Source organism: Callorhinchus milii, unplaced genomic scaffold, assembly GCF_018977255.1.
Source record: "Callorhinchus milii isolate IMCB2004 unplaced genomic scaffold, IMCB_Cmil_1.0 Scaffold14, whole genome shotgun sequence".
Taxonomy (NCBI): Eukaryota; Metazoa; Chordata; class Chondrichthyes; order Chimaeriformes; family Callorhinchidae; genus Callorhinchus; species Callorhinchus milii.
In genome coordinates this window covers 14,671,227-14,698,006 of record NW_024704755.1, presented here as the reverse complement: position 1 = coordinate 14,698,006, position 26,780 = coordinate 14,671,227, and the positions used below count along the sequence as shown (strand labels likewise).

The following is a 26,780-nucleotide window of genomic DNA, read 5'->3' as shown; positions in this document are numbered from 1 at the left end:
ATGTCAATAATGTCTACTCACGTACAAGTCACTTCATTCAGAAGAGAAAGCCAACAAAAGAGGTTTCTTTAATGAAAGGTGTCATCCTTATAATAGGTCATGTGATTGGGGCAGGGATATTTATTTCTCCTGTAGGAGTCCTGAAGTACACAGGCTCTTATGGGCTCTCCTTGATCTTATGGTCATTCGGAGGACTATTCTCAATTATTGGAGCCATGTGCTTTGCTGAACTTGGGACAACTATCACCAAATCTGGTGCAAGTTATATATACATTATGGAAATATTTGGTCGATGTGCTGCATTCATTAAACTATGGGCATCACTACTTCTTATTGAGCCTTCCTTGCAGGCTATTACTGCCCTCACCTTTGCTAACTATCTAGTGCAGCCCATCTTTTCAAGCTGTGATCCGCCATTTTTAGCAGTTCAGCTGCTTGCGGCTGCTTCCATCAGTAAGTATAATAAAGCATATTTTCCTGACGGATGTGACATTTTGATTGGTTTAAAACAATGCTGAAAGATATCACTAGTGATTATACTATATACTAAAATGAATACTGGTTAATTAAGTGGCATGGAGTCAGATTGCTGCACCGCCCACCCCCTAACTAAGTCAGTGATGGGGATGTTCCTCATGTTGGAGGTGCCCTCTTACTCTCCCAGTGTACTGGCCAACAATCCCTCAAATTAAAAAATGATTCATTCACTCATGACTGTTTGTGGATATTGCTGCGTTTTCCTACAAAACTATACTTCACAGTAATTCCCGTGAAGCGCATTGAGACATCTCGACAACGGGCTAAGGCACTATATCAAATGCAAGGATTATTAATTTTGTTTTGTATGTTAAAACATTTGTAGTTATTCATGTCTAAATAATTAAAATGGTTATGTCAGTTAGGGCACTGAATCTGTACCATACATTGAATGTAAGAACTGTATTGTTTGCTGCAGTCATTCTGTCTGTTCTGCTATATATCCAGGTCTAATTACTTTTACAAATTGTGCCTATATGAAATGGGGCAGCAGAGTAGAAATACTGTTGACGTATGCCAAAATGATTTCCCTCATCATCATTATTATTGCAGGAATTATTAAACTCATTCAAGGTAAGAGATTATCCCATTCTTCTCCAGTCACGCAACACTCTTACCTTCTGCGGTCCTTTCCTAAACCTAATCTTTTCTCTTCAGAGTTCTTTGTTTCTTCTCTTGCTGAAGTAAATGTTGTTTTTGCTCAATCCCATTTAAAATGAGGGCAATTCAATTGATATTCTGTCCCACTGTGAACACTTTGTCTCTTTCCCTTCGAATTGTCATTTTAAAATAAAACATGACTTCAAGGCTCTAAGCCAGTTTGAAAGGCGACCAACCCAAACCACTGGTCACAAATCACTGCTTAAACACAAAGTTTGGGACATGACATGTGCTTGCGGCTGCCAAGCCGGCTAAAGGCGAACTGGAAAGACCTTGGTCTTCTTTCGTCTAGCAAATGTTATGTTCTTAAGTAAAATAATATTTTGCTGGTTAATCAAAGAGGGATTTCAAAAAATGCAGAAAAAGTTCAAGTTAGAATGAAACCTCTGACAGAGTTCAGTATTTCCAACCAAACATGTCTTTTCTTATTGAGTATGACATTTTTGTTTCCTTCAGAAAAGCACACTGACTTGATTTCTGCTTTTGATGGTTCTTCGTGGAAAGTCGACAGCATTGTTGTGTCCCTATATTTCACATTGTTCTCCTATTCAGGCTGGGACATTCTTAACTACATGATAAAAGAAATTAAAAACCCGGGCAGGTAAAAGTACCTATCAGTCATGTCGTGCCTTTTATCACCCACAACTTACATTAAATTCACTTTCCAGTATATTCTGTGAAGCGCTTTCAGATGTCTCAATGAAGTGATAAGGCACAATATCAAATGCAAGGATTCTAATTATTATTATGAGCATCTCCTTCACAATCATGAAAGGGATCAAAGGGTGTGGGGGGTTGGGATGTTGATCAAAAGGTGCAGTGAAAGAGTTTTTTATAAAGGTTTTAAAGGTGTGAAGCTTCAGTTCAAGTTAAAACAAAAGAAACTGTACAGTAAATCTTGAGTGAACTTGGCAATATAGCAAGCAGTCTATTATTTTCTCTAGGGCAGCTTATAGAAGGAAGACTATTTTTCTTTTCTGGGCATATTGGGCATCTGTGCCTTGCTATATTGTTTTTCATTTTTCCTGTTTTATTTTGGGTTGTGCACATATCTTTTGATTCAATTTATGGCCTTTTAGAAGTCGCTGGGAACACGCAGCAGGTCAGGCAGTGGAGTCATGTAATTCAGTAGTTAGAGCATTCGTCTCGCAAGTGAGAGACCTGGGTTCGATTCCCAGTAGGGCAGAACCATAGGCAAGTATCCTTACTCCACACACCTCTGTTTACATAGCAGTAAGTAGGAACCCAGTTGTTAGTCGATTGGCAGATTGCTTTTCTAGAGGTAATAATCCCTTCAAAAAAAAATAAGAATAATTTGGTCATTCAATCCATGATTGAGTGGGACACTGCTGTGCGCAATTGGCTGCTGCGTTTTGCCCACAAAATATACAGTCAGTTAACTTTACAGTATATTCTATGAAGCACTTTGAGACGTCTCAAAAATGTGATAAGGCACAATGCAAGGATTATTATTATTTTGATAATGTATTTTTTTCTTTATTCACTTCTGAGCCAGAAGGCTGTCGGCTCTGACTCCACGTCAGGACTTTGAGTTTACAATCTACATTNAAAAAAAGAGATTCTCCAATCCTCCATATTAAAAAAACATTCACTGCATATCTGTTTTTAGGACAATGCTGTGTGCAAACATAGCATAGTTTTATTTATACATTGTTTTACTTTCTAACACTCACAATCAGTACGCAGCCTGCACAGGAACACTTCAAATTCAAAGTGAATCCACACAAGTACCTTTCAATCACATTTACTTATATACTGTAGTGCATTGGCTGTTGTCGAATGCAATTTACACAGGAGTTCAATAGTGTTATTAAGGAACGTCTTTATATTTAACAGAATTTAAAAAATAACTTTTGCATTGTATCGTGGGTGCCTTTGAGCCACTACTAACTCCATTATATGGTATGGTATGTCGTACTCCGCCACTCAAGTGCTCTGGGCGAAAGGGAGCTATCTACATACCCTGCGTGAGTGAGCAAGTTATTGTTGTTGTTCTATGTTCACTTTAGCAGTGAAATGTTAGGATTGGTTTTCATTAAAATGTTCACACGTCACTGTTGCTGCTTATTCTTCAGGAATCTCCCCCTTGCCATTGTCATTTCCTTGCCTCTGGTGACAATCCTATACGTTCTCACAATTTTGGCTTTCTATGCTGTGCTACAACCAAATATTATCCTCAAAAGTGGGGCAGTGGCGGTGGTAAGTACATTGTAATAACATGGATTTTATGTGTTAATCTGTGGATTTTATGTGTTATGTGTTCATCCGATATGTCTGATTTATGCGTGAGTCTGACATTTCACCCTCAAAATACACTGTCATAACTGCACTCCACAATAATTTCTTTGAAGTACTTTGAAACACCCTCCCAAAATGAAAGGCACTATATATTGAATGCATTATGGTTCCAACAACCATTTGTATTGTTTATTTATGCCCCGAGGCTCTGGAACTGCCTTCCTCACTCCCTTCGCCTTGCTCCCTCCCTTCCCATTTTCAGGTCTCTGCTGAAGACCTTTTTTTTCGACCGCGCTGTTGGTCACCTTCCTCCCCGGTCCTGGAATCTGTTACTGTAAAGCGCTCTGAGATGCTGTCCGGCGTGGAGGGCACTATATAAATCGAAGTTGTTGTTGTTTGATAGATTTGTCCAAAACAGTTTATAATTTTAAGTGTTGAAAAACACTTTGATAAAAGAGGTGCAATTTATACTGGAAAATTGCAAATTTTCCCAATTCTATCCAAATACCCCTTCCAATAAATAAAGCGGATTAAGATGAATTGTATTAATTTCATAAAATCTAATATAAGCTATGTATGAAAAATGTTGAAATCTTTGCTTTTCAGGCATTTGCGGAAGAAAGCCTAGGAATAATGCGATGGATCATCCCAACAGCAGTGGCCATCACATGTTTCGAGAACCTTAATGCAGCCATAAGATTAACCTCAAGGTAGGAATCTGCGGTGTGCAAATTGGCTGCCGCGTTTCACCCACAAAATATACAGTCAATTCACTTTACGGTATATTCTGTGAAGCGCATTGAGATGTCTCAAAGATATAAGGCACTGTATCAAATTCAAGGATTATTATTATAATATAAAATATTAGTGTATTAAAATATTAAGTCAAAACCTTCCTCTTCGACCGTGCCTCCAGTCACCTCCTACCCCCACTCTCTCTGCCCTCTTCAGCACACTTTGTCTTATGGGTATCTCTCTATTACTACTATGACCATTGCTCCAAAACATTTGTCATTTCCTTCAAAGCTTCCATAGACATACATTTTATGGAAGCTTTGAAGGAATAGATAATGATCACATTCTCCAACTCATTTTTTCCCAGGATCTCAAGACTCCATACCTCCTTTTTTCTGTTTCCTTTTCCAATTTCCATGTTTTTGAAGACAAACTTAACAATTTGTCTCAGACTTCTCCTGTTCCTTTGGTACTTCCTTCAAGCTTGGTAGTTAACTGTATCGCGTGCTTTAACCCTTCGCCTAGGTGCTCAGTAAAACAACAACAAATTTATATTTATATGGCGTCTTTCACGTCAGGAAGATGTCCCCACAAATGGTAGTTGACTGAGCAAATGGGGAAGTGTAAGGAAATTATACTTCACCAGGCTATGGGAAATAGATGGTACTTTTAAAATAAGTTTTTGTCCGTTCTTTAACCAGTACTTTTTTTCCTTCTGTCAGGATGTACCTTGTTGGGGGCAGGGAAGGTCAGCTCCCTGCTCTCCTGACCTTGACCCATATAAATCGGCTCACACCAATTCCAGCCCTAATCACAAATGTAAGAATTCAGTGCTGTTATTGTCCAACAATTTATTTTTCTCGTGTTGTCTGACCTGTAATCACAATGGAACACCCCTAACAGTCTGGTAACTACAGAATGACAATCCTTCTAATTCTTTCCGAAATTGAGCAACTAGATTCAGTTAGGTTCTTGATGTAAGTCAGGCAATTTGCCAACAATTCTTCACCGAAAAGATTCTCAGTCTTAAGTATGCCATCAAATGATGAAGACCAAACAATCTTCAACATAATATATAGAATATTTTGCTCACAAAAATATACAGTCAATTCACTTTACAATATATTCTGTGAAGTGCTTTGAGATGTCTAGAAGATACGATAAGGCACCATATCAAATGCAAGGTTTATTATTATTTATTATTATAACATGGGAGGTAAACATTGGGCCAGGGGAGAAAGAGGGAGGCACTATTGACTGCTCTTGAACTTCTGGTTGCCAGTTGAAATGCATGACACTGAGAATCCTTTAGTTGGAAATGGATGATAAACGAAGGGGAGCAAATTAATTTGAAAATAATCTGGCCTAAATTTGCTTTACTTATTCTCTTGGTAGTTATTCTATGTCTAAGTCGGTAGTCCAATAACCATTCCTGTTGCTGATGGTAATCTTCTCATTGGCAGGCTTCGATAGCACTCGTTTACCTATCTGTCGGTGATGTGTTTAAGCTCATTTTCTACTACAGCTTCAGTTACTGGTTCTTTGTGGGAGTGACTGTATGTGCCCAGCTCTACCTACGTTGGCAGCAGCCAAACAAGGTCCGAACTCTCAAGGTAGGTTCTAAATGCACAGTCCTAAAATGTGCTTCACACGTTCATCAACTTCAGTTTGACAAGCTCTCTGATCAGCAAAATCTTTTGAAATTATTATTGTCGTTGAGTGTGTTTTTTGTATAAACATAACTTGTTACCAGCAACCAAAATGGCCTATTGAGTAAGAGCAGCTCCTGTATCAAACACCCAAGTCATACAGACTGGAAAGTCTCAGCTTTGAATATCATTCTATCTGATTTCGCTAATCTCGTACTACTCCCTTCAACAACAAGAACTTTTATATAGTGCCCTTCATGCAGGATAGAGTCCCGGAGCCTTTCAAGCAGTTTAAGATATTATCTTCCATGAAAAATACTATATAAATGCAAGTCGTTACAGTACGTCTGTGAAGGAAAAAGAAAAACTGATTTTAGGCCTAAATATTTTCGAAATGTAATGTTCCCCAACAAAATACAATCACTAGGTCGTAAATCCTGTGAAGTCTTTAGAAGTCCTCCCGACGTGAACTGCGCTATATCAAATGCAAGGATTATCACTATAAGAGCCTAATTCATTTATTTGTACCAATACCTGCATTCTTCAATGACAAGCTTATTATTGATCAAGTTAATTTTCATGCCTATCTTAATCACTTTATAATTGTGTCAGGCTGGCGCAGTGATACCACTCTCGCCTCTGAGTTCAGTTGTGGGTTCAAGCCCCACATCGAGACTTGGAATCACTGACCAAGTAGTCTAACCTGACAGCGTGTGGGGTAGGAGGGGGGTGGTGGTTGCATTGTCGGAGGTGCCGTCCTTCAGATGAGATGTTAAACCAAGGCCCTGTCTGCTTGTTCAGGTGGACTTTGAAGATCCCATGGCACTATTCAAAAAGAGAAGGGAGTTTCTCCCTGTGCCTTGTCCAACAATCCCCCAAATAAAATTGGTCATTCACTCCATGGTTGTTTATGGGACAGTGCTGTGCGCAACTGGCTGCTGCATTTCAATGATGTGATATGGTGCGATAACAAATGCAAGGACTAGTATTATTATTAAGTGATGGAAATGTGTGGTGCAGTCTATGCATGAACTGCAGTGTTAATGGAAAGAAATAACATATCACTCAAGGTTCATCTAAGCAGAATCCTTGAAACTATGGTTGACTAAATCTCCTTGTAGCTGTTTAAACTGTTGATTAAAAAGTTGTTATCCTGTTTTCATAGTTGGAATTTAGCCTCATTTCATACTTTCCCATCAGCTCAGCCTGATTTACCCAATTACCTTCTGTGTCGGCATGCTGTTCCTGATAATCGTACCTACCTACAGCTTCACTTCTGAAGCCATGGTTGGGATTTCAGTCATGTTATCTGGAATCCCAGTCTATTTAATTGGGTCTGCTTTCATACAAGTAGAATGGTACAGCCCTTTCATCATGTTACTAGGTACGTATGTGCTGTTTCTTGTGCACCTGTTATTGCGAAGCATTTGCAGATGGTGATAGGAAAGGAGAGGTGACTGTGGAGAACTGTAAATGACTCCACGTTTGCCTAAAAAATAGTCACTACACTTTATAGTAACTGCTGTTGAACACTTTGAGATGTCCTCCTGACACAAAAGGCGCTACATCAAAAGGAATGATTAAGGGTTATTTTAAAATCTTTTCACGTACCCCAAAAGATCTGTCCATAGGTGGGGTAGATCAGGGGGGAGGCACACAAATAGGCTAGTGCTCTCCCCAAGCGTTGGTGGGGTTAAAGGCTGTTGAAGAGGTCGGGTGGGAGTGACACTTTTGAGAAATTTAAAGGTGGGAACGAGGGCCTTGGGCAATAGGATCTAATTAATATAATTCCTGTAATGACTGAGCTGAATTGGAAACAATAGAATCTCCTTCAAATCCTATGAATTTGAATGATATATTGTTTCCAAAGGAATGGATGTATTAACTGACTCAAGAGGAAGGAGTGGGTTTACGAATTTTCTCAGTTTAAAAACCAAGAAAACCAGAGTGACGGGTGTCTATTTTCCTCCACAGCTAAAGTCACTAAATTCACACAGTTACTCTTTTATTGTGTTCATGCTGACTTTGAGGACAACTGAGGAGCTGTCTGGTAAACCTGAATCCAGAAAATCAGTGACGAGGTATTTTGAAGACACCTACACTATGCCAGTGTAATGACATCAGGCTTAAGGACTTGATTAGTTTGTGCCAAGTTTGTGAATTACTGCAATGCTCCGATTTTCTGTTAGGACTAGATATATTTGGTGTCAGCCTGGCTCGGTTGCCGCCGAGTCAGAAGATTGTGGGCGAGTTCAAACCACACTCTGAGCTCACATTCGCTTAATGGGGGGTTGGATGGGGGGTGCTGCATTTGTGGAGGTGCCATCTTTCCAATTCCAATGAGGTTTCAAACCAGTGACGTCTACTTGTTCAGGTGGACATTAAAAATCCCAACGGAGTATCTCCCGGTGTCTTGGCCAACAATCCCCCAAATAAAATTGGTCACTCACTTCACAGCTGTTGGTGGAACTATGTGTAGATTGGCTGCAGTAAATGCTGTGAAGTGATTTATGAAATCCTCTTGACTTCCTTGATGCTATATCGAATGAAAGGATTATGATTGTTGGGATTATTATTTGACAAGTGGTTTTGTGTGCAGTATTTGTTAAGAATGTTTTTTGAATCAGAAATCCAAGACTTACAAATAGGGATTCCTTCCAGTCACCTGTAAGTATGTGAACCAACCCCTGGGTATTCCATTCTGTATGGGACCAATCTTCAGAGCAGAGATCTTTGCATCAACAGGATTCCTTACAACAACAACTTGCATTTATATAGCGCCCTTTACGAGGGGTAGCATGTCATTCCAAAAAACAATCTATTTTGAGATTTACAAAACCCTTTTTCCTTACACCTTATACTGTTGAGTGATATTACTCAGAACACTGTGTTGAATATATATATCTAAACAAAAAGATCAAATAGTTGCTCTAGATACTGTATTGGGTCTTTCCACAGTCCTGGTGTGCACTCTTTCAACTGCATACAGCAGCAACCAAGCATTGTATGCATGGAGCGGGTTACAAAACTCACAGCTCCCCATAATGGCCTTACTAGCCAAGCCTTGACACATGGTCAACCAAGATCATTGCCCCCCTGGATCACTTCAAAAAAATTATAATTTGGTCAGTCATTGAATGACTATTTGTGGGACACTGCTATGTGGAATTGGCTGCTATGTTTCACCCACAAAATGCAGTCATTACATTTTACAGTATATTCTGTGAAGTGTTTTGAGATGTCTCGAAGACGTGATAAGGCGCTATATCAAATGCAAGGATTATTATTATTAGATGTTGATGATTTTCCCAGCCTCATAGTTTTAGTGAGGTACACGTTAGAATTACTTTGTTTCTTCAGTACATCATTTGTGAAGAGTGGGCCTTTAGTTCTACTTGTATTTAAGTTCCCAAACAATATTTGTTCTCCATACCAAAAGTGCTGTTGCATTAAACAAGTTGGAATGTTGTACTGAGCTCTGGTGTTCTGTTCTGATCTGAAAGGATAATGTTAAAAAAACAGTGGTTGGATTGACTGATAAATTGGATGCCGTGTTTCACCTACAAAATTTTTTGCTGGATCTGTCCTGTAAGCAGTACTGTGTATCACGTTAACAGGAGAAGCCTATTCAGCATTAACTCTGGAAGTTCTCGTCATTTTTAATGGTCATTCATTTATAAAAAATACTGTGCACGATATTGTTCTGGTTTCAGTCACAGTGAATTGGGCAGTAACAGAAAAAGCAGTTAATTGTTCATTCCTTGAGAAGTTGAGGTAAACATGACATTAAAAGTATCATCTTCAGATGTTATACGAGAAGCAAACAAGCTGTTATTGGAACACATTTTAAACCCCCTTATAACTCACTGATAAATAAAGTGAAGATGCCAGAATTATCCAAACTAGTGCGAGGATCAAAGCTGGATCCTCCCGAAGTGCGACCCTTGTCAAACCTTTTCTGTCTGGAGGTGACGACCTGACACAGCCTATTTCATATCATTAACAAGAAGATCTTCTCTCCCAATCATCCCCTTCCTATTCCTTACACAAGGTGTGAGATCCTCATTTCTGAAACGCACGGCGGCAGAATGTGTCATTTTTACCGCAAAAGATCGTTAATATTCTTAATGAAGTGAGAATCTCACAAAACATTTCATAAACAGAATCCGGTCAATTCATCTGAGCGGCAACATCCAACTCGCAGTCATCTTCTCCCTCCTCGTCCTTTTCACTGTCCCAATAATCTTCATTGTCAAACTCATCTTCGTCGGGGTAATCATTCCGCCAATTGCTCTCCTCATTCTCATCATCTTCATCATCATAGGCTTCATCTTGAACCATCTCCTCACCCACCTGCAACACAAAGAACGTCAATATTGGGATCCGAGGCTCTGTGATGTGCAGTGTGAATGAACATGCACCGCTTTCTGGAGCAGGAACACAATTACCAGCCCTCAGCACCAAGACCGTAGCCCATCAGCCTCGTTACAACCTGGTGTCCTCAGCAAACCTGATAAAATTAGTTTTTAAATTTTCATTGACTGATTTCCACTACGTCCACAGCTTGTAAACCTTGATTAACCACAAACTAAGACGACATAAAATTAATTTTGCCCACAAAATACGCAGTCAATTCACTTGACAGTATATTCTGAGAAGCGAGTTGAGCTATCCCGAGGACCTGATAAAGCGCTATATCAATTGCAAGGATTATTATTTTATAATGGAGTTTTAACGGTTGTTGAATTTCCAAAGTTTGTGCTCACTTACCAGCTCATTCTCCTCGTAATAAGGCACCAGTGAGATGATACTCTGCATGCATTCTCCAATGACAAAACTGTCAGTGTAATATATGTCGTAAACGTACTCCTCTGCGCTCTCACGGTGGTCTGCCCCTTCACCAGAATCTGACACTGTAAGCTTTTCCCGAATCATCTTCACCGAGTTACATAAAATCACATCAATATCGTCCAGTCCTGGCTCAGGATCCTAGAATGCAACAAATTATTATAAAGGTGAAATCCTGGCAATATCGTAGGTGCCAGCTGAGAGCAGGAGGGAGAACAGGGCATCAGACTAACAAAGCACCTGATGGACAAGAGCAATGTCAGGACAGACGCACAAAGCATTTGTGAGAAAAGGAGCTTCCTACCGATTCCCAGTACAAGGACACACAATGATACACACCCAGGCTGTTAATCTAAACACAAGTGGATCACCTATACTAAACTGGCTTAAGTTTAAGAGGAAAGCTTTACGATAGTTATTTTATTTATATTATCTATAATATTTTGTTTCGCCCACAAAATACAGTCAATCCACTTTACAATATAATCTATGAAGCGCTTTGAGACATACCAACAATGTGATAAGGTGCTTTACTAAATGCAAGGATTATTATTATTATATCCTGCTTGAACTGAACACAGGAGCTATTTATTAATGTGACCTTATAGTATCAGATTGTCGACCTCCAAAAAGATTGCTAATCACTTACACCGGTTCCCGTGTCCCTTCACACTGTCTGAACTTCCAAAGGTAGAGAATTTGGGTGTAAAATGGATCTGTTACAATCATAACCATCAGAGCCACAACCATTATATTTTTCTGCGTGAAATGAACCAAAACAGATCGATTGTTTTCACAACTGTTCAAGTTAGTTCTGCAGCTTTACCTTGGAGCTGGTGTTTTCTGGATCTCCTGCTGCTTTTTCAAGCTGCTCATCATCCTTGATCACGTCAAATACCTGGATATCTTCCACACGCTCATTGCCACCCTTACTGTCTCCAGCAACTGCATCTCCTTCCTTTAAAGAGTACAAAATATTTACCAATTCCAAATAAGACAGAAAATTCATCAACTTACACAGTATACACATAACAGGCTTGATGTGAAAAACAGGCTTTCTGTTATAGCCGGATCAGAAAGATATGGACAATCCTGTTCTTCTCCCTCCCTCGGTCCTTCTCTATCTACTAATAGTCGGTTCCAGCAATAGGAAATTAGACTGATATTAGAAGAGGTGTCAAGCGATTTTGTTTTTGGTCAGCCGAGTGTCTGACACCCGTGGAAACCTATCACCTTGCTTAATAGTATCCAAACCAAACTGAGAATTCCATGCATCCCAAGTTTCGCTCACAATATATACAGTTAATTCACTTTACAATATATTCTGTGAAGCACTTTGAGACGTCTCAAAGACGTGATCAGGCGCTGTATCAAATGCAAAGATTATTATTATTATCTCTCTCCATAAGTGCCACTCTGATGTTAACATTACAAACAGGCTTTCCCTCTATAAATCTAACTTGAAAGTTATGTGCACCATTGGGCTTTAGTGGAGACAGTCACGTTACCTTGCACTTGTCTGTTGGTTCTTTCTCCGATTCAGTCGGGGTTGTGGAAGATTCTGTTGCTGGATGGTGAGTGTCCTTCGTGTCTCCTGATTGAGGTTCGAACGTCTCTCCTTCTGTGGAAATGTTTTTTCGGTGTCTCGCTATGACTTTGTAGCGACTGTCCTGGCTGGCTGCCCGGTGAGATGATCGCACATCTGTCTGAATACGCTGTCCACTGGTCGCAGAAGGTTTGAGGGACTGTAAGGCCCTGTCTTTAGAGAGAGCCTCTCTCACGTGCTTCTGAACAGGATCATCCTACATACACAACAAATTTGCACTTATACCAGCCCTTGTGTAATATTTGAATGTCTTATACTTTAATTCATCCCATAACTCACATTTCAGAACTCGTTTAATGTGTCTACCCTGGGTCTCACAGGGACAGCAGTAGGTCATTTAGCCCCTCAAGCCTGTTCCGCTATTCCGTTCGCTGTTATCTTCCCACGTCTTATGTCTCATCATCCCACCCACTCTGTATGCAACCAGTAAAACCAGCAAAGTAGTTCTGAGACATTTTGATGATGTGACAAGGCATATCACTATATCAAATGCAAGAATTATTATCCAAGCTCACTTGTGAAGATCAGCCAGTTGGGCATGACCTGAGGACAGACTTTGCTTGAGCTACATAATAATCTCTACACTTGATATGGCACCTTTCACTTCAGGAAGCTATCTCAAGGCCCTTCACAGGTTCACGTGTAATGACCATGTATTTTGTGGACAAACGTGGCAGCCAATTTGTGCACAGCAATGTGCCACAAATACCCTCGAAGTCAATGACCAATTTAATATTGGGGGATTGTTGGTCAGGACACCGAGAGAAACTCCCTTCTCTTTTTCGAACAGAGCCACGGGATCGTGAATGTCCGCCTGAACAGGCAGACGTGACCTCGGTTTAACATCTCATCCGAAGAGCAGAACCTTCAACAACGCGAGACACCCCCAGCGCTGCATTGGGGGGTTTGTCAGCTTAAGACTACGTGGGTTCCGAGTCCCACTGTGGAGCTGAGCCCACAGCCCAGGTCTGCAAATATATCCTGAAACAAACAGAGAACCGCGGGCGTTAGCCCCGGGAAACAATAGCCATCTCAGCGAGAGTACGGTTTGAGGCGCGGGGGCTGCCGGCCGTCAGCTGCGATGATGGGAGTGTACCGGTATTATTACTCCCATACACCGCGGTACACTCCCATCATACTCCTATGGGAGTATTATTACCTTATTACCACCCAGAGAGGTGACCGCATGGCCCCGATTAATGACTTCCCCGATGAAATATCGTGCGTCCCTGGGGCCAAATTTCCACTCGTCTTGAATTCGGCCACAAACGGAGAGCGCAAAGAATACAATTCTAAACCAAATGATAATAATAATAATAATAATAATAATAATGATAATAATAATTCTTGCGGTGGATCACAGCGCCTTGTCACCGCGGGCGCGACGTCTCCCGAGCGCTTCGCAGGGCCGACCGTCAAGCGGAGTGACTGTGCGTTACGCGGGCGGCTCCGCGCGGGCAGCGCCTCTCCCGAGGGGGCGGCGGACGGAGACGCGATGCCTTTCGCCTCACGGGCTGCGGCGGTCACTCCACCTCACGGCGAGTCCTGGGAAGCGCTTTGAGACGTCTGGAGGCACCGCGTCACACACCGCGATAATTACTGTGACCACAGTCACTCCTGTAACTGGGGGGAGGGGGGCAGGAGGGAGGGGGGGAGCAGGGCCGGGGTTGGGGGGCCCGGGGGGGAGGGGCCGGGCCGGGGGGGGGAGAGAGCCCGGGCGGGGAGGCCCGGGCCCGGGGGGGGGGCAGGGCCCGGGGGGGGGGGGAGGCAGGGCCCGGGGGGGGGAGAGAGCCCGGGGGGGAGGCCCGGGCCCGGGGGCTGGTGACCAGGCGCTGCCGCTGTCTCTCCCTCTCCCCCCGGGGCCTTACCTGGGAGCTGACGGTGGCCGCCAGTTTGAAGAGCGCCCGCTGGACCTGCTCCCGGGCCCCGGGGCTGTGGGGGCCGTCCCCGGCCTCGCCCCCCCCGCCCCCCCGGGCCGCAGCCGCTTACAGGCCAAGAGCAGCGCCTCGGCCGGTTCCGCACCGCGCTTCCGCTTCACCCGCAACACCGTGGCCGCCATGGCCGCCACACACCGCCCCCGCGCCCCGCGCCCCGCCCCGGCCTCAGGCCCGCGATCCCCGGCCTCAGGCTGTCCCCCCGCCCCGGCCTCTCCCCCTCTCCGCGGCCTCAGCGAAACTCCCTGACGTTTGTAGCCCAAAGTGCCCCAAACCCGAGCCCAAAAGTAGCCCAATGTCAACCGGTCGCCTCCTGGTGGTGGGGGGAGGGGAGGGGGTGAGGGGGGGGGGGGGGGGGTGAGGGGGGGAGGGGGTCAGACACAGAGAGAGAGAGAGAGAAACTGTCAGAAAAAAGAGCTTCAAAAAGAGAGAGAGAGAGAGAAAAATCAGGTTTTTACAGGTTTCAGTTTATTTTATTTAAAAAAAATGTAAGGTCCAGATTTGTGTTGGGGTCGGGATGGGGATCGCCGGGCGGTGGGGTATTGGTTTAAAAGTCGCCTTATCACGTCTTCGAGACGCCCCGAAGCGCTTCACAGGATACACCGTAAATGAATGAAGGAATGGGCTGTATTTCCGAGGGCGAAGCGCGGCGGCCAACTAACTGCGCGCGGTTTAACTCTGCGGCTGCACTCCCGTCGGGGCGGAAGCCGTACTCTTTTGCCTCCCGTCAACCTCTTCTTTCCCGCGGCTCCGAACTCCCCCACCTTCCCCGGGGGCTCTCCCTCAGGCTCACCAAACCCGTGCGGGGTCCAGGCGTCGGGTTCGAACCCCAGCTTTCCTGGCTCCCCCCCCGCCCCCCGCCCACCCACACATCGGTTCGCTGACCAGGACCGCTTTTTTTCCCCACTCTCCGCCACGTTGCCCATCTGCGTCCGTGCCTCACGCCCACAGCAGCCGAAACCCTCGTCCGCGCCACTGTCGCTTCCCGGCCGGACGTTTGGAAGCTGCCGGTTGACCTCCCCAGTTCCACCGTATGTAAAATACGATTAATTCAGAACTCCGCGCCCACATACTAACCCGTACAAAGCTCCAGACCCCCATCACACCGGTCCCTGCCCGGCTGCACTGGCTCCCAATTTCTGAACTTAAAGATCCTCACTCGTTTTCAAATCCCTCCGTGCCCTCGCACCCCCCTACGTTTCCAACTCGCGTACCCCCTCCCCCCTCCCGCTCCGCCACCCGCTGTCTCCACCGGGTCGGCTCCGGCCTCCTGTTCATCCCTCGCGCCCTCCGTTGCAACATCGGCGGCTGTGCTTTCGGTCACTGTGCCCCGAAACCCTGGAACTCTCCCCTAATCCTTCCGCCCTGCCCATTCCCTCCCCACTTTCAAATCCCGCCTAACGAACTTCCTTTTTGATCCTGCTCCCGGTCACCTCTCCCCCCCCCCCAGCTCGCAGTCAGACTCCGCCACTGTTAAGCGCTCCGGGACGCTAACCCACATGAAGGGCGCTATATAAATGCAAGTTGTTGTTGTTGTTAGCGGGGTGGATGGGGAAACAACAACAACAAAATTATATTTATAGAGCACCTTTCACGTCGGGAGGTCGTCCCAAAGCGCTGATAACGCTACTCGCACACACAAAAAAAACAAAAGGAGGTGAATAGACAAGAATATGTCAATCAACGGTATGAATCCTAAAGGATTAATATCAACATGTGTGAATACTGGACTTGTGGACTTTGCCAAAGTAGGTGTTTCACTGCACCACCTACATATGAAGTTAAAACTAAAGATCACATTTTGATAAAATACAAAACAAAGGGGGGAGGGATGATGAACATTTTCAGGGCAGCCACACCTCACCTAATAAATCGGTTTAAAGAGGCATTGATAACAGAATTGATGCCTAACTGAGGTTAAGACAAGCCAAGAGGGCGGTGACACTGAGGAAAAACATCCTAGGTCTCTCATCAAATAATCTAAGTTTGCCCACAAAACACAGTCACTATGCTTTACAGTATATCTAGGAGTCCTGTAGCTCAGTGGTTAGAGCACTCACCTCGCAAGCGAGAGACCTGGGTTCGATTCCCGGCAGGGCAAAACCTTGGGCAAGCTTCCTTACTCCACACACCTAATAATAATCCCTCAAGAAAAAAACACCCAATAATAAATTCACTTCAATCCACAACTGTTTATGGGACACTGTGTAATTGGCTGCTATGTTTCGCTCACAAATGTACAATCAATTCACTTTACAGTCTTATTCTGTGAAGCGCTTTGAGACGTCCAGAAGACGTGAAAAGCGCTATATCAAATGCAAGGATTATTACTATTATATCCTGTGAAGTGCTTTAGGGCATCCTCCTGATGTGAAAGGCAAAATACCAAATGTAAGGACTATTACAAAGAGGTTTCAGGAATGCTTTTAGAACCTTCCTACAGCTTACTGTGGGGGAGGAAGAGAGAAAGTAAGCGGTTAGATATTATAGTTTGTTTCTTTTAATAAGTAAGAAATTGTAGAAGCATTTAAAGAGTATGTACAGTCACAGCTTTATACACCATTTACACCTTTAGTTACATAATGTAGTTTTGTTTTGTAAGTTCTGTGGCTCAGTAGTACTCAGATGTACTGACGTGGAGCTACATCTAGGTTTGTACAGTCTGGAAAAGGACACCAGTAACAGTGCATCACAGACACTTCTGCTGCTTGTGGATCAGAGTTTGCAAAGAGAGAGAGAAAGGCTTCCCTTTAGCATGAAGTTTAGATCTAAGAAGTGCAATCGATCTTACTCCGTGGACTACGTACCATTGCATTGAACGAGACACGTACAGTATAAATGAACACAAAAGGATTCTGTAGGTGAGTGCAAGTGTTGAGAGTAACACAGGCTGTATGGGCTGAGGACCCGCAAATTGTTCTGTAACAGACTCTAAACAGAATCAAAATGATCATTGAATATAGAAATTAGCTTAAAAACATAGTTAATGCAGTAACTCCCCTGAAATAGGCCTGCTGCTCACTCAGCCATGCCAGGGCTTCAATGTAATAGAAATCTTGTTCTATAAGCTTCTATATAAATGGTGGGCAAGTTGAATCAAAACAGATGGTCAGTGAATAAACTACAGACACACTTTCTGCCACTACAGTTCAATGACTTAGAGCTGCTACAATCAGAGGAACAAAGAGTAATGAACAAGCGTGGAAAAACACTTCTCATCCTCCCTTCGGTCTCCTCGAGTCCAGGAATTCCCTTTTAGACTTGTGTAATTAATGAAATGAATAGATTTGTTTGCTATCCCCCTTCCTGTACAAAGCAGAGTTAAAAGCAGAGAATATTCTAAAACACAGCTGCCTCCGACTTGAGTCCAAGGTCAATCAGGGACACGATTATTTCGACAAAAATAAAACAGTGATCATTGTCCTGACTGTACTGAGCACACTTCTACTCAGTTCTGTTTTTCTATTGGCAAACCAAATTCGACTCTCTTCCCCTTCCTCATCCAAGAGAAGAAAAAAAATTCCAATGGAAAAATATTGTCTGTGCCAGCAGATGTTTAGTAGTACTGTATTTTTTTTTACCTTATTTTAGTTTAAGTGAGTTTGGTAGAAGTCAGTATGGAACAGGCAAAGAGCAGTAAAACATGGGGGAATGTCAGGGGGAGAGAAGATGAGTGGAGGGGGAAGAAGTGTGATGGTTGCGGGGGGGGGAAGAGCAGTGAGGGGGAGGGCGAAAAAGAAGGAACAAGCTTCTTACATCTGATTCTCTACGTTTCTCTTCCCACGCCATTTGACAGTATAAATAGGCCTGTTATTTTAAACACCATGCAAATCTGAGTTCTTTTTAACCCTCACAGTGCAAGTAATTGTGAACCTGCACTTCCTCCACTCAACCCCACTTGTGCACAGATCTTGACAGCTTCCCCAAAGGGAAGGAGCCAAAAACCCCAGCGTGTTTAAACAGAATGGACACACAGTGTGTGTAAATCTCCAATATTAGGACTATAGAAACTTAACTGCTTAAGTTGATCAGTGCTCCAATGGGGCTGCGTGACCATAGAGTGTTAAAATTGGACACGATGAATGGCCTCAGTCACTACCCCTGTTCAGTCTAATACCGACATTAATGAATGAAATTTAGTGCCATTGTCAGTCACACAGAATGACACCACAGCACAGAAACGGAAGTTCACCAGCCTTGTGGTTAAAGGTGTTAACGCTATTAAAGAATGTAAAAACTCAAATGCGTGACTGCTGTAGTCACTGGTTTTAGTTCGCTGAGAAATTTTTGAGGGTCTTTCTCTAAAACCAGGACTCCCAGCAACAAGCATGAGATACAGATATGAAACATAAATCCTCAGAATCACTGGCTGACACTGCGTTCCTTCCAGGTATGAGGATCTAGTGCAGTGAAAGCCATCACAACCTTTAATCAGAAACTGAAGTTATTGAGACTTTGCACTGCATGAAACACCAAACTCAATCCTAGTAAATAACTAGTAAAGTGGTTAATTCACTGGTTAATTCACAAGAAGGCACTCAGGTAGAAATTCCACCTGGGTTTAGATTTACTCTATTTTCTTAACACTTCAAATTCTTAAATGCAGTTTTAAGTGTGAAGCCAGTTTGCTGCTAAACTTTTAATAATTACAGAAAAACTTAAGTTAAGACTGAATGCAACAATTTGCCAATTACTAGTTGCTCTTAAAATCCTAAGAAAATAAGAGTAAATCCAGAACCAGATGAAACATCTTCCCCTCCAATTCTACATTCAATTAAACCTTAGCTTGTCAAGCAGCCACTAAGCATTCTCAGATTTCCAGCTGAGAGAATGGAAACTTGTTCAAGTTGGCAGCAGTACTATAGACAATGGAGTCGGGACACACTGAATACAGTTAACAGACAATTAAACACCACTGTCGAGTTTCGTTACCTCTCATGGTGGTTGAGTGAGCTGTATCTCAAACAGCTTAGGGAAGGTGTTAGCAGCAAATCATTATCAGTGACTGTGCAAACTGCTGAATAAGTAATATTAGTAAACAAAGACCTCAGTTACTAACTCCAGCACAGCCTTACCCTGGGGGCATGTGGGCTGATCACTTCAAGTTTGTGCTTGCTCTTTATATGAAGAAACATTTTCCTCAGTACACAGCAAATTCATAGAAGCACCATTGCAAATGCAGAGCGACTGCCATTAACACTGCAAAACAAAGCTAGTGATAGTTGATGGTATAAAAACTGCACTTATAAACGTTTTTGCTATTCAATTGGCCATCCTCAATCATTGCATTGTAGGTCAGTACGTGAATAGGTGAACCTGGTTTCCTTCGGCTCTTGAAAGCGGAGCTCAGACGATTCAAAAGTTTTAAAGAATTTTCTTCCCAGTGCACCTCCAAACAGGAGCAAAACTTGTCAAACATCTCCCACTGAGCAGCAATTCCTCACCGTAAGTGGAATAAAGTCAATTCCCACAGGTGAAGAACTAATGGAACATTCCAGATTACCAGCCAGCGCACTTTCAGAAGGTGCTTTCAAGCAGGCAGTGGCAGCCACAGCCCGTGGGGCACACTTCCTGTGTCCTGAACCACTCCATCATGTGGCTGGTGTGACCGCCGTGCCCGCAGGTCAGGCAGAAGTTGCGGATCCCCGCACAGCCACGTGGCAGATGGCACACTGGAAGGTGAAGCCTTTGCAGATGGCACATTGTGTCCCGCGGACCTCACTGCGGCAATGGCAGCAGTACACCCCGAACTCTGTGGGAGAGGCACAAAGGGAAACTAAAGTGCGATCAAAATAATATCTTCTGCCCCCAAAACTCATTAGAGTCTCAATACTTCTGCTGAGATCATTCCTCAGAAGTGTGTTTAACCCCCAAACAGTATGAAATCAATTACTGCAAGTTTCACGTCCGCAAATAATGTAATTTGCACACCAATAACTTTCAGAATCAGTAATACGCCCGTCCCCACTAGCGCCTACTAATATTATTGCTAAAGTCACCCCCGGATCCATGCAACAACAGAAGCCCCTGAGCAGACGACTTACTGATGACAAACTCAATCGTCTAAGGGAAACAGAGTGCCCAATGTGACGGAGATTGGGATCACAAGACCAGATCTCTGGCTTTCACAAAACAACTTTCCAGACAAACGCACTATGATTCAGAGATCTGACCTACCATCAAAATAATCGATTCACTCGAGCAATGTCAGTAAAACACCGGTGACATTGGCACAGTAATATCTTTGGCCGTAGCGCTGTTGCTGGGAAGAGTACCAATGCCACTATTGCATTAATGGATACAAACCCAGAACAAAGCAAAGTTACGGTTATAAAGTCTGCATTTACCAATTCCTTTGTGAGGGTCTGGAGGACAGGAAACAAACTTTAACACCTCTGCTCGCTTCTCTCTCAGACCCCAACGATAGAGAATCTCGCCATAACATTTCTTGAAGTCATCGTATTGCAGCATGTTAGCTGGGTCAAGCAGCCTGGAGACAGGGAGAGAATGGGAGACAAGCAGGTCAACGTCAAAACCTACAGAAGCAACAGCATCAGGGTGAGAAAGGTGCATTAAATACTTCCATACAATGAGCGTGCGCGTGTATATGCTTATTTAGATGTGTTTTTCACATCAGGACGTCTCAAAGCACTTCACGGGATACATGAAGTGGAGTGACTGTATCTTGTTGGCAAACTCGGCCAAATTGGGCACAGTAATGGCCCACAAACAATCATGAAGTGAAACACCAATTTATTTTTGGGGGGGATTGTTAGCCAGGACACCGAGAGAAACTCCCTTCTCTTTTCGAACAGTGCCATGGGATCTTTAACATCCACCTGAACAGGCAGTCGGGACCTCAGTTTAATGTCTGAAAGAGCTTCACGACTGCAGACCGAGGCATTGGGCACCTGAGCTTGGGGGGTGGGAGACGAAGAGGGTGGGGAGGCACGGTAACACACATCACACAAGATCTGCTCACTTTTTGTTCTTTTCATGCTGCTCCTTTTCCCGTTCTCGTGGGTCTGCGTAGCCCAGGTTTCCATAGCGATAGTCGTCTGGCGAGGACTCGCACCACGAGCCGACGTGTTCAGAGTCTCGACTCCCTGAAGAACACAAGAGTAAGATGGATCCATCAGTGGACTGTAGACAGCAGCTGAAATCATGCCCTCTCATTCCCAAGTGGTTTTGAATCCCTTCATTGCATCACAAAGTGTGACTCTCTATATAGAAGATTACAGTGGCTGTATATCACCAAAAATAACATGCTCAAATCCAACAATAATGATTAAGCCAAATCTTTAATTGGTGGTTCGCTTTTCCGGGGCTAATATTTCCTTAAAAAAAGTAAAAAAGGAACTGGTCACTCAATCCACGACCCTCAGCTCATATCCCAAACTCTGTCTGTCCAGCGCCTTGGGACATCCCCCCCAACGTGAAAGTCATTATATAAATTTAATTTTGTTGTTGTTGTTTGTGGGACAATGTTGTGTGCAATTGGCTGCCGCGTTTCGTCCACAAAATATACAGTCAATGCACTTCACAGTATATTCTGTGAAGCATTTTGAAACATCTCGAAGACATGATAAGGATATGAAGGGCAAGGATTTTTTTTTAAAAAACATCTTTGATTGAGAGCACGGCTGCATGTTCTTCAGATGGACCTTCCCTTGGCGCTGGATAAGGGAGTTCCCCAAAGTGTCTCAGATAATAATCTTCCAGATAAATTGGCCATTCACCTCATGGCTGTTCTACACTCACACATGTAACTCAATCCAAAGTTAAGTTCCTTTAATCCTCACAGGTTCAGACAGATTGAAGAAACACCAATGCCTCGGTCAGTATTGTTGAAAATGAGTCTTTCTACCTACAGTCTTCCTCCATCCCAACCCCCATCTCACCCCCATGAGAATTCAAACCTATGTTGCATCCAGTTGAACTAATCATCGTTTCGGAGGTACTTGAATAGGATCCTGAAGACGCATAGCCAGACTGTTAGGGAAGAGAGAACAGTGATTAGAATATTCCTCAAAAAGGCACCTGTCTAAACATCTGCTATAGACACAGTTAGTTTGGTAATAGTCAGTGGGTCACTGGATCAGGCTGAAAAGACCACAGGCAACATTTGGGCAACATAAAACTATAGAATTATACAGCACAGAAGGAGGCCATCGTGTCTGTACCGGCTCTTTGAAAAGAGCTATCCAAATCAATCCCACTTCCCTGCGCTCTTCCCATAGCCCTGCAAACTTGTCTCCCCAAATAATTATCTATTTCTCTCTTAAAAGTTGTTATCGAATCGTCTTCCACCACCCTTTCAGGCAATACATTCCAGATCCGAACAACTCGCTGTGTGAAAAAAATTTCTCCTCCCCTCTGTTTCTTTTAACAATTATTTTAAATCTTTGTCCTCGGGTTACCCGCTAATGGAAATAGTTTCTCCTTGTTCACCCTATTGAATCCCCTCATAATTTTGAAAACTTCTATTAAGTCTCCTCTTGACCTTCTCTGCTCCAAGGAGAATAATCCTCGCTTCTCTAGTTTCTCCTGATAAGTGAAGTCCCTCATTCCTGGTACCATCCTGGTAAATCTCCTTTGCACCCTCTCCAATGCCTTGACATCCTTCCTAAAGTGTGGGGCCCAGAACTGAACACAGTCTCTAACTGAGGCCTAACCAGTGTTTTATAAAGGTTCATCATAACTTCCTGACTTTTGTATTCTATGCGCCTGTTTATAAAGCCTAGTACCCCATATGCTTTTTTAGCTTTATCTACCTGTTCTGCCACTTTCATAGATTTACTTATATGAACCTCCAGGTCTCTCTGTTCCTTCACTCCCTTTAAGATTCTACCATCAGCTTATATTGCCTCTCCATTCTTCCTCTCAAAATGCATCACTTCGCATTTCTCTACATTAAACTTCACCTGCCACGTGTCTGCCCATTTTACCAGTCTGTCTATGTCCTCTTACAGTCTGCTACTATCCTCCTCACTCTTTACTACTTTTCATGAGCTGATCGATGTCCAATTCAACTTTCTCCCATGTAGCATATTGTGAGATTTGAAATGCTCCCAAGCAAAAATGGTTGGATACAACAATTCCAGGTTAGTGAGTTAATAAATTACACCTTTTTTAAAAAACAAAAGGGGAAAATCTTTTCAATTACATGAATTACCACATTTTTAGTCAGTATGGGAAGTTTGCAGTGAAAAAAAATAGCTCTGCAGCTTTCACTTCTATCAAATCAAAACATTCTGATCACAATGTCAACGAGAAATCTGACACAAGAAATGTTACATTCCCATTTGTTTCTGGCCTTGAAACCCTCTGTTTAAAGACCAACACACAATCAGGAATCAGATTGATCTGGCAACATCTGCCACATAAAATGCACTGTCCTGTTTTTGCAACGACTAAAATTTTCAGGGAAATTGCTCGATTGCTCTATGCTTATAGCATTCTTCGGGAGTCTGGGATTCATTCTCCCTTCTGGCTCTGGCTTGCAGGTCCCCAGTTACTTAACTCCATCACGCATGTATCTGAGGGCATGGCCGTGAACTGGAGTTATCGGATAGCCTTGATATAGAAGTAATTATCAATACTGGGGATTAGAAGGTTGACGATAACTATGCACTTGAACAGCAGGGACACGACTCAACTAGGGCAGATGTCATCACAGGCAGTACATACAGTAAATATATACTTACATAGTGCAAGAAGGAAGTGGAGGAAGACGTGCGGGGGTACAGCATCTGACCTGAATTGCTATAGAAGTCCTGAGGCCTAGACTGTGCCTCAAACACACTGCACAGCATGGCTAGTGTCTGAACATCATGCATCGCACTATAGTGGGTCAGGCTGTGGAGCAACACAGAACCAGTTATAGATGCAGCCGAGCCCTTCCTGTTGCAACCATATTAAAAAGAATCATGTATTGCAGTAAGTTTGTAAGTCAAATAATGGACTGCTGGAGTTTTTTAAAGACACTCTGAGTTTGACAAACAAGGTTTACCTCTCTTCCCAAGCACTTAAGACTTCTTTTAACTTCTGCTAGTATATGGGTCCTGGAATCTCACGACTATTCAGTTTGAGGGTATTTGTAGCTTAGCTGAGTTCTCAACTGTATAACCATATACATGCCCAACCAGCAGTGGTCATTGCATAATGATCATGCGACAATGTATTTCATCTCCGCTGATGTGCAAAACCTAGTTTATTTTAAAGGTGTGGATGGTGGCAGGGAAGAGAAAGATAGGATTTTTTTTTGAAAAAGTGGATGAACCAGGGAATCTAAGTGCTTGTTTGGAGTCTGCGGAATTAAGGGATAAACAGCTCATTAAAATAGTAAATATAATTTTCCGTCATTGTCTACGTTGGGTTAACATAAAATCTGTGTTCGCGGACACCTCAAAAAAACTTGATAAATTCTTCAGGCATTTAACAGGTATTGAGGCTCATCTGCTGCAATATAATAATAATCTCTGCATTTGATATCACGCTCAAAGTGCTTCACAGCAATTTATTATGAAGATTAATAAACTATTTTTTCTGACTTAGAGAACTTATTCAACAAGAGTTGGTCCCAATGTGGGTGACTTTCTTCCCGACAGAATCTCGGAGCTGATATAATTGGTCTGGATGGGCTTTGGCTCATTCAAATCAGAAACAACTGTTCCTTTCCTATCCAGCTTGTCACTCCCATAACCACAAGCAGTTACTCAGATAATCTTACAGCGACTCGAGGAGTTGCCGTCCAAAGGGGTGTCGTGCCCATGGCGTCTCTATATCAGGATCCGGATGGGGACTGAGGAAAGAGTCCGTGGCCACAGCAGCCAGAGACCAGACCTGGAATGGAAAGAAACACACAATGACTTGGTATACATCCGGGGCCATGTAAAGTCAAGTTTCTCTCGTTGTCCTGGTCAACAAATCCCCCGAATAAAAATGGTCACTCACTGCATGGCTGTTTGTGGGAGATTGCTGCATGCAATCTGACTGCTGTGTTTCGCCCACAAAACCTAGTCAATGCACTTTACAGCATATCCTGTGAAGCTCTTTGAGGAGTCTCAATGACGAGCCCAGCAGTATAGTGAGTTGGTGCTCCAAAACACTGATGCATTTGTGTAGGTTCCTGACCCTTATTAATGCTATTGCAGAACCCAGGGGTAACGAGAGGTAACTATATTGTTTTATTGAGCCAAAACATCTGAGGGATTTTAAACGTCCCCCTGAACAGGAAGGAGAGACTTGGGTTCAAGAATAGACTTGGGTTTAATGTCTCATCTGCAATACTGGGACGTGCTGCAATGTCGACAATGCAGCACAGCCCAGCACTGGGGTGTCAGCCTGGATCATGCCAGTTCAAGCCCTGATGATAAATACCTGTACAAGGTCTCGTCGTCCAACTGACAACGCTGCTGCTGCGTTCTTGTGACAGGTATCCTGGATATCATTCACATTCAGTCTGCAGAAAAACAAGAAATCCGAAGCTTGAAAACAAATACAATTCACGCTCCTCACTGGCATCCTAGCTCCTCCTTCCATTACCTCCAGTTCATAGAAAACTTTCCAGCCTGTATCCTCTCCCATACCAGCCTTAATGTGCCCATTCTTGCCAACTCCACTTGCTCCCCGTCCTCCATTAGACCATTTCCCCAATGGGCCAACTTCAAGATCCTTGTCCTGACCTTCGAATCCCTTCATGCTTTTGTCCCATCTAATCTCTGCAATCTCCCCCAGCCCCCCTCTCTTGCCTGCACCCTTTACTCACCATTCAGTGGCAGCAGTTATCAGCCACTATGCTCTGGAACTTTCTCCCCAAATCCATTTACCTTACAGTTTTTCCACTTCAAACAGTATCTAAACGCTTCTCTCTATGACCCTGCCTTCGATCAATAACCTGAACCTCTCCCCTCATCAACTTTTCCCCCAACGCTGCTCAGTGATCCACATATTCCCTGAAAAGCACTTTGAGATGTTATTCTGGGTGAAATACATTATATAAGGGCATTTTTTGTTCTGCCCAAATACAGTTCTGACTGCTAGAAGCAGGCAAACACAGCTCACTCTCATCTGAATAGCTTAAAAATATAGCATTGCCAATTTATAAGGAGATACGAATGCTTCAGAGCTGTGGAATTCTCTGGACCAGCTAACTAACACAGGAAAACCACGACACAGCCCCAACATCCAGATGTCCTTACCAAACACTCCAGAATGACACTAAAGGGAATGTAGATGTACTCTGCAATGGCCTGCAATGTTTCAACAATGTCTTGTAAAGGAGGTGCTAGCAACCTGCTAAGCAGTTGGCTTCACGAGAGTGTGTGCTGCCAGCACTTACATGTACATTTCTCCCAGTGACTTGTGCACAGGAAGGAGACAGGAGATGTCCTGGATGATGACCTTTCCTGCAGCTTTGATCGGTCGGTTATTTGAGTCGGTCCCTTCTCTCTTTCCTTTCCACCGTCTTGATTTCTGGAAATAAACAGGGAGAGCTTTTCAGTGATCGCTATCAAACTGCTCTGGTGGGGGCAAGTGGGTCTTTGTAAC

The 26,780-nt window shown here is 43.4% G+C and overlaps 3 protein-coding genes across 3 annotated transcripts in view; 1 reads left to right on the top strand and 2 right to left on the bottom strand.

Annotated features, from left to right (window-relative positions):
- The first annotated feature begins 215 nt into the window (after positions 1 to 215).
- Positions 216 to 8,892, top strand: LOC103185915 (Y+L amino acid transporter 2-like). Its single transcript, XM_042340416.1, has 8 exons — positions 216 to 453; positions 1,090 to 1,110; positions 1,654 to 1,798; positions 3,294 to 3,417; positions 4,063 to 4,166; positions 4,914 to 5,010; positions 5,655 to 5,804; positions 7,815 to 8,892. Exons 1-8 carry the CDS (start codon positions 216 to 218, stop codon positions 7,953 to 7,955), a joined length of 1,020 nt encoding a protein of 339 aa, XP_042196350.1. The 3' UTR covers positions 7,956 to 8,892.
- A 582-nt stretch (positions 8,893 to 9,474) lies between these two features.
- On the bottom strand, positions 9,475 to 14,369 carry slc7a6os (solute carrier family 7 member 6 opposite strand). The gene is given in 6 exon segments (XM_042340437.1): positions 9,475 to 10,193; positions 10,611 to 10,829; positions 11,515 to 11,646; positions 12,197 to 12,490; positions 14,163 to 14,246; positions 14,249 to 14,369. Coding segments are annotated over 6 exon segments (1,017 nt in total). The 5' UTR covers positions 14,354 to 14,369; the 3' UTR covers positions 9,475 to 10,010.
- A 2,339-nt stretch (positions 14,370 to 16,708) lies between these two features.
- Positions 16,709 to 26,780, bottom strand: part of wdr59 (WD repeat domain 59) — a 34,509-nt gene continuing 24,437 nt past the window's right edge. Inside the window, 9 exon segments of the mRNA XM_042340250.1 lie at positions 16,709 to 19,867; positions 19,870 to 19,980; positions 20,576 to 20,718; positions 21,211 to 21,334; positions 22,148 to 22,220; positions 23,936 to 24,086; positions 24,961 to 25,073; positions 25,611 to 25,692; positions 26,572 to 26,705. Of these exon segments, the coding sequence (XP_042196184.1) occupies positions 19,746 to 19,867; positions 19,870 to 19,980; positions 20,576 to 20,718; positions 21,211 to 21,334; positions 22,148 to 22,220; positions 23,936 to 24,086; positions 24,961 to 25,073; positions 25,611 to 25,692; positions 26,572 to 26,705 (1,053 nt within the window). The 3' untranslated portion in view covers positions 16,709 to 19,745.

Excerpts from the sequence above, each read along its gene's own strand:
- LOC103185915 (XM_042340416.1), top strand. The coding sequence starts at position 216 with ATGTGCTTTGCTGAACTTGGGACAACTATCACCAAATCTGGTGCAAGT. Across the intron at positions 1,799-3,293 it reads GAAATTAAAAACCCGGGCAG|GAATCTCCCCCTTGCCATTG; the intron begins GTAAAAGTACCT and ends CTTATTCTTCAG. Across the intron at positions 3,418-4,062 it reads AAAGTGGGGCAGTGGCGGTG|GCATTTGCGGAAGAAAGCCT; the intron begins GTAAGTACATTG and ends TTTGCTTTTCAG.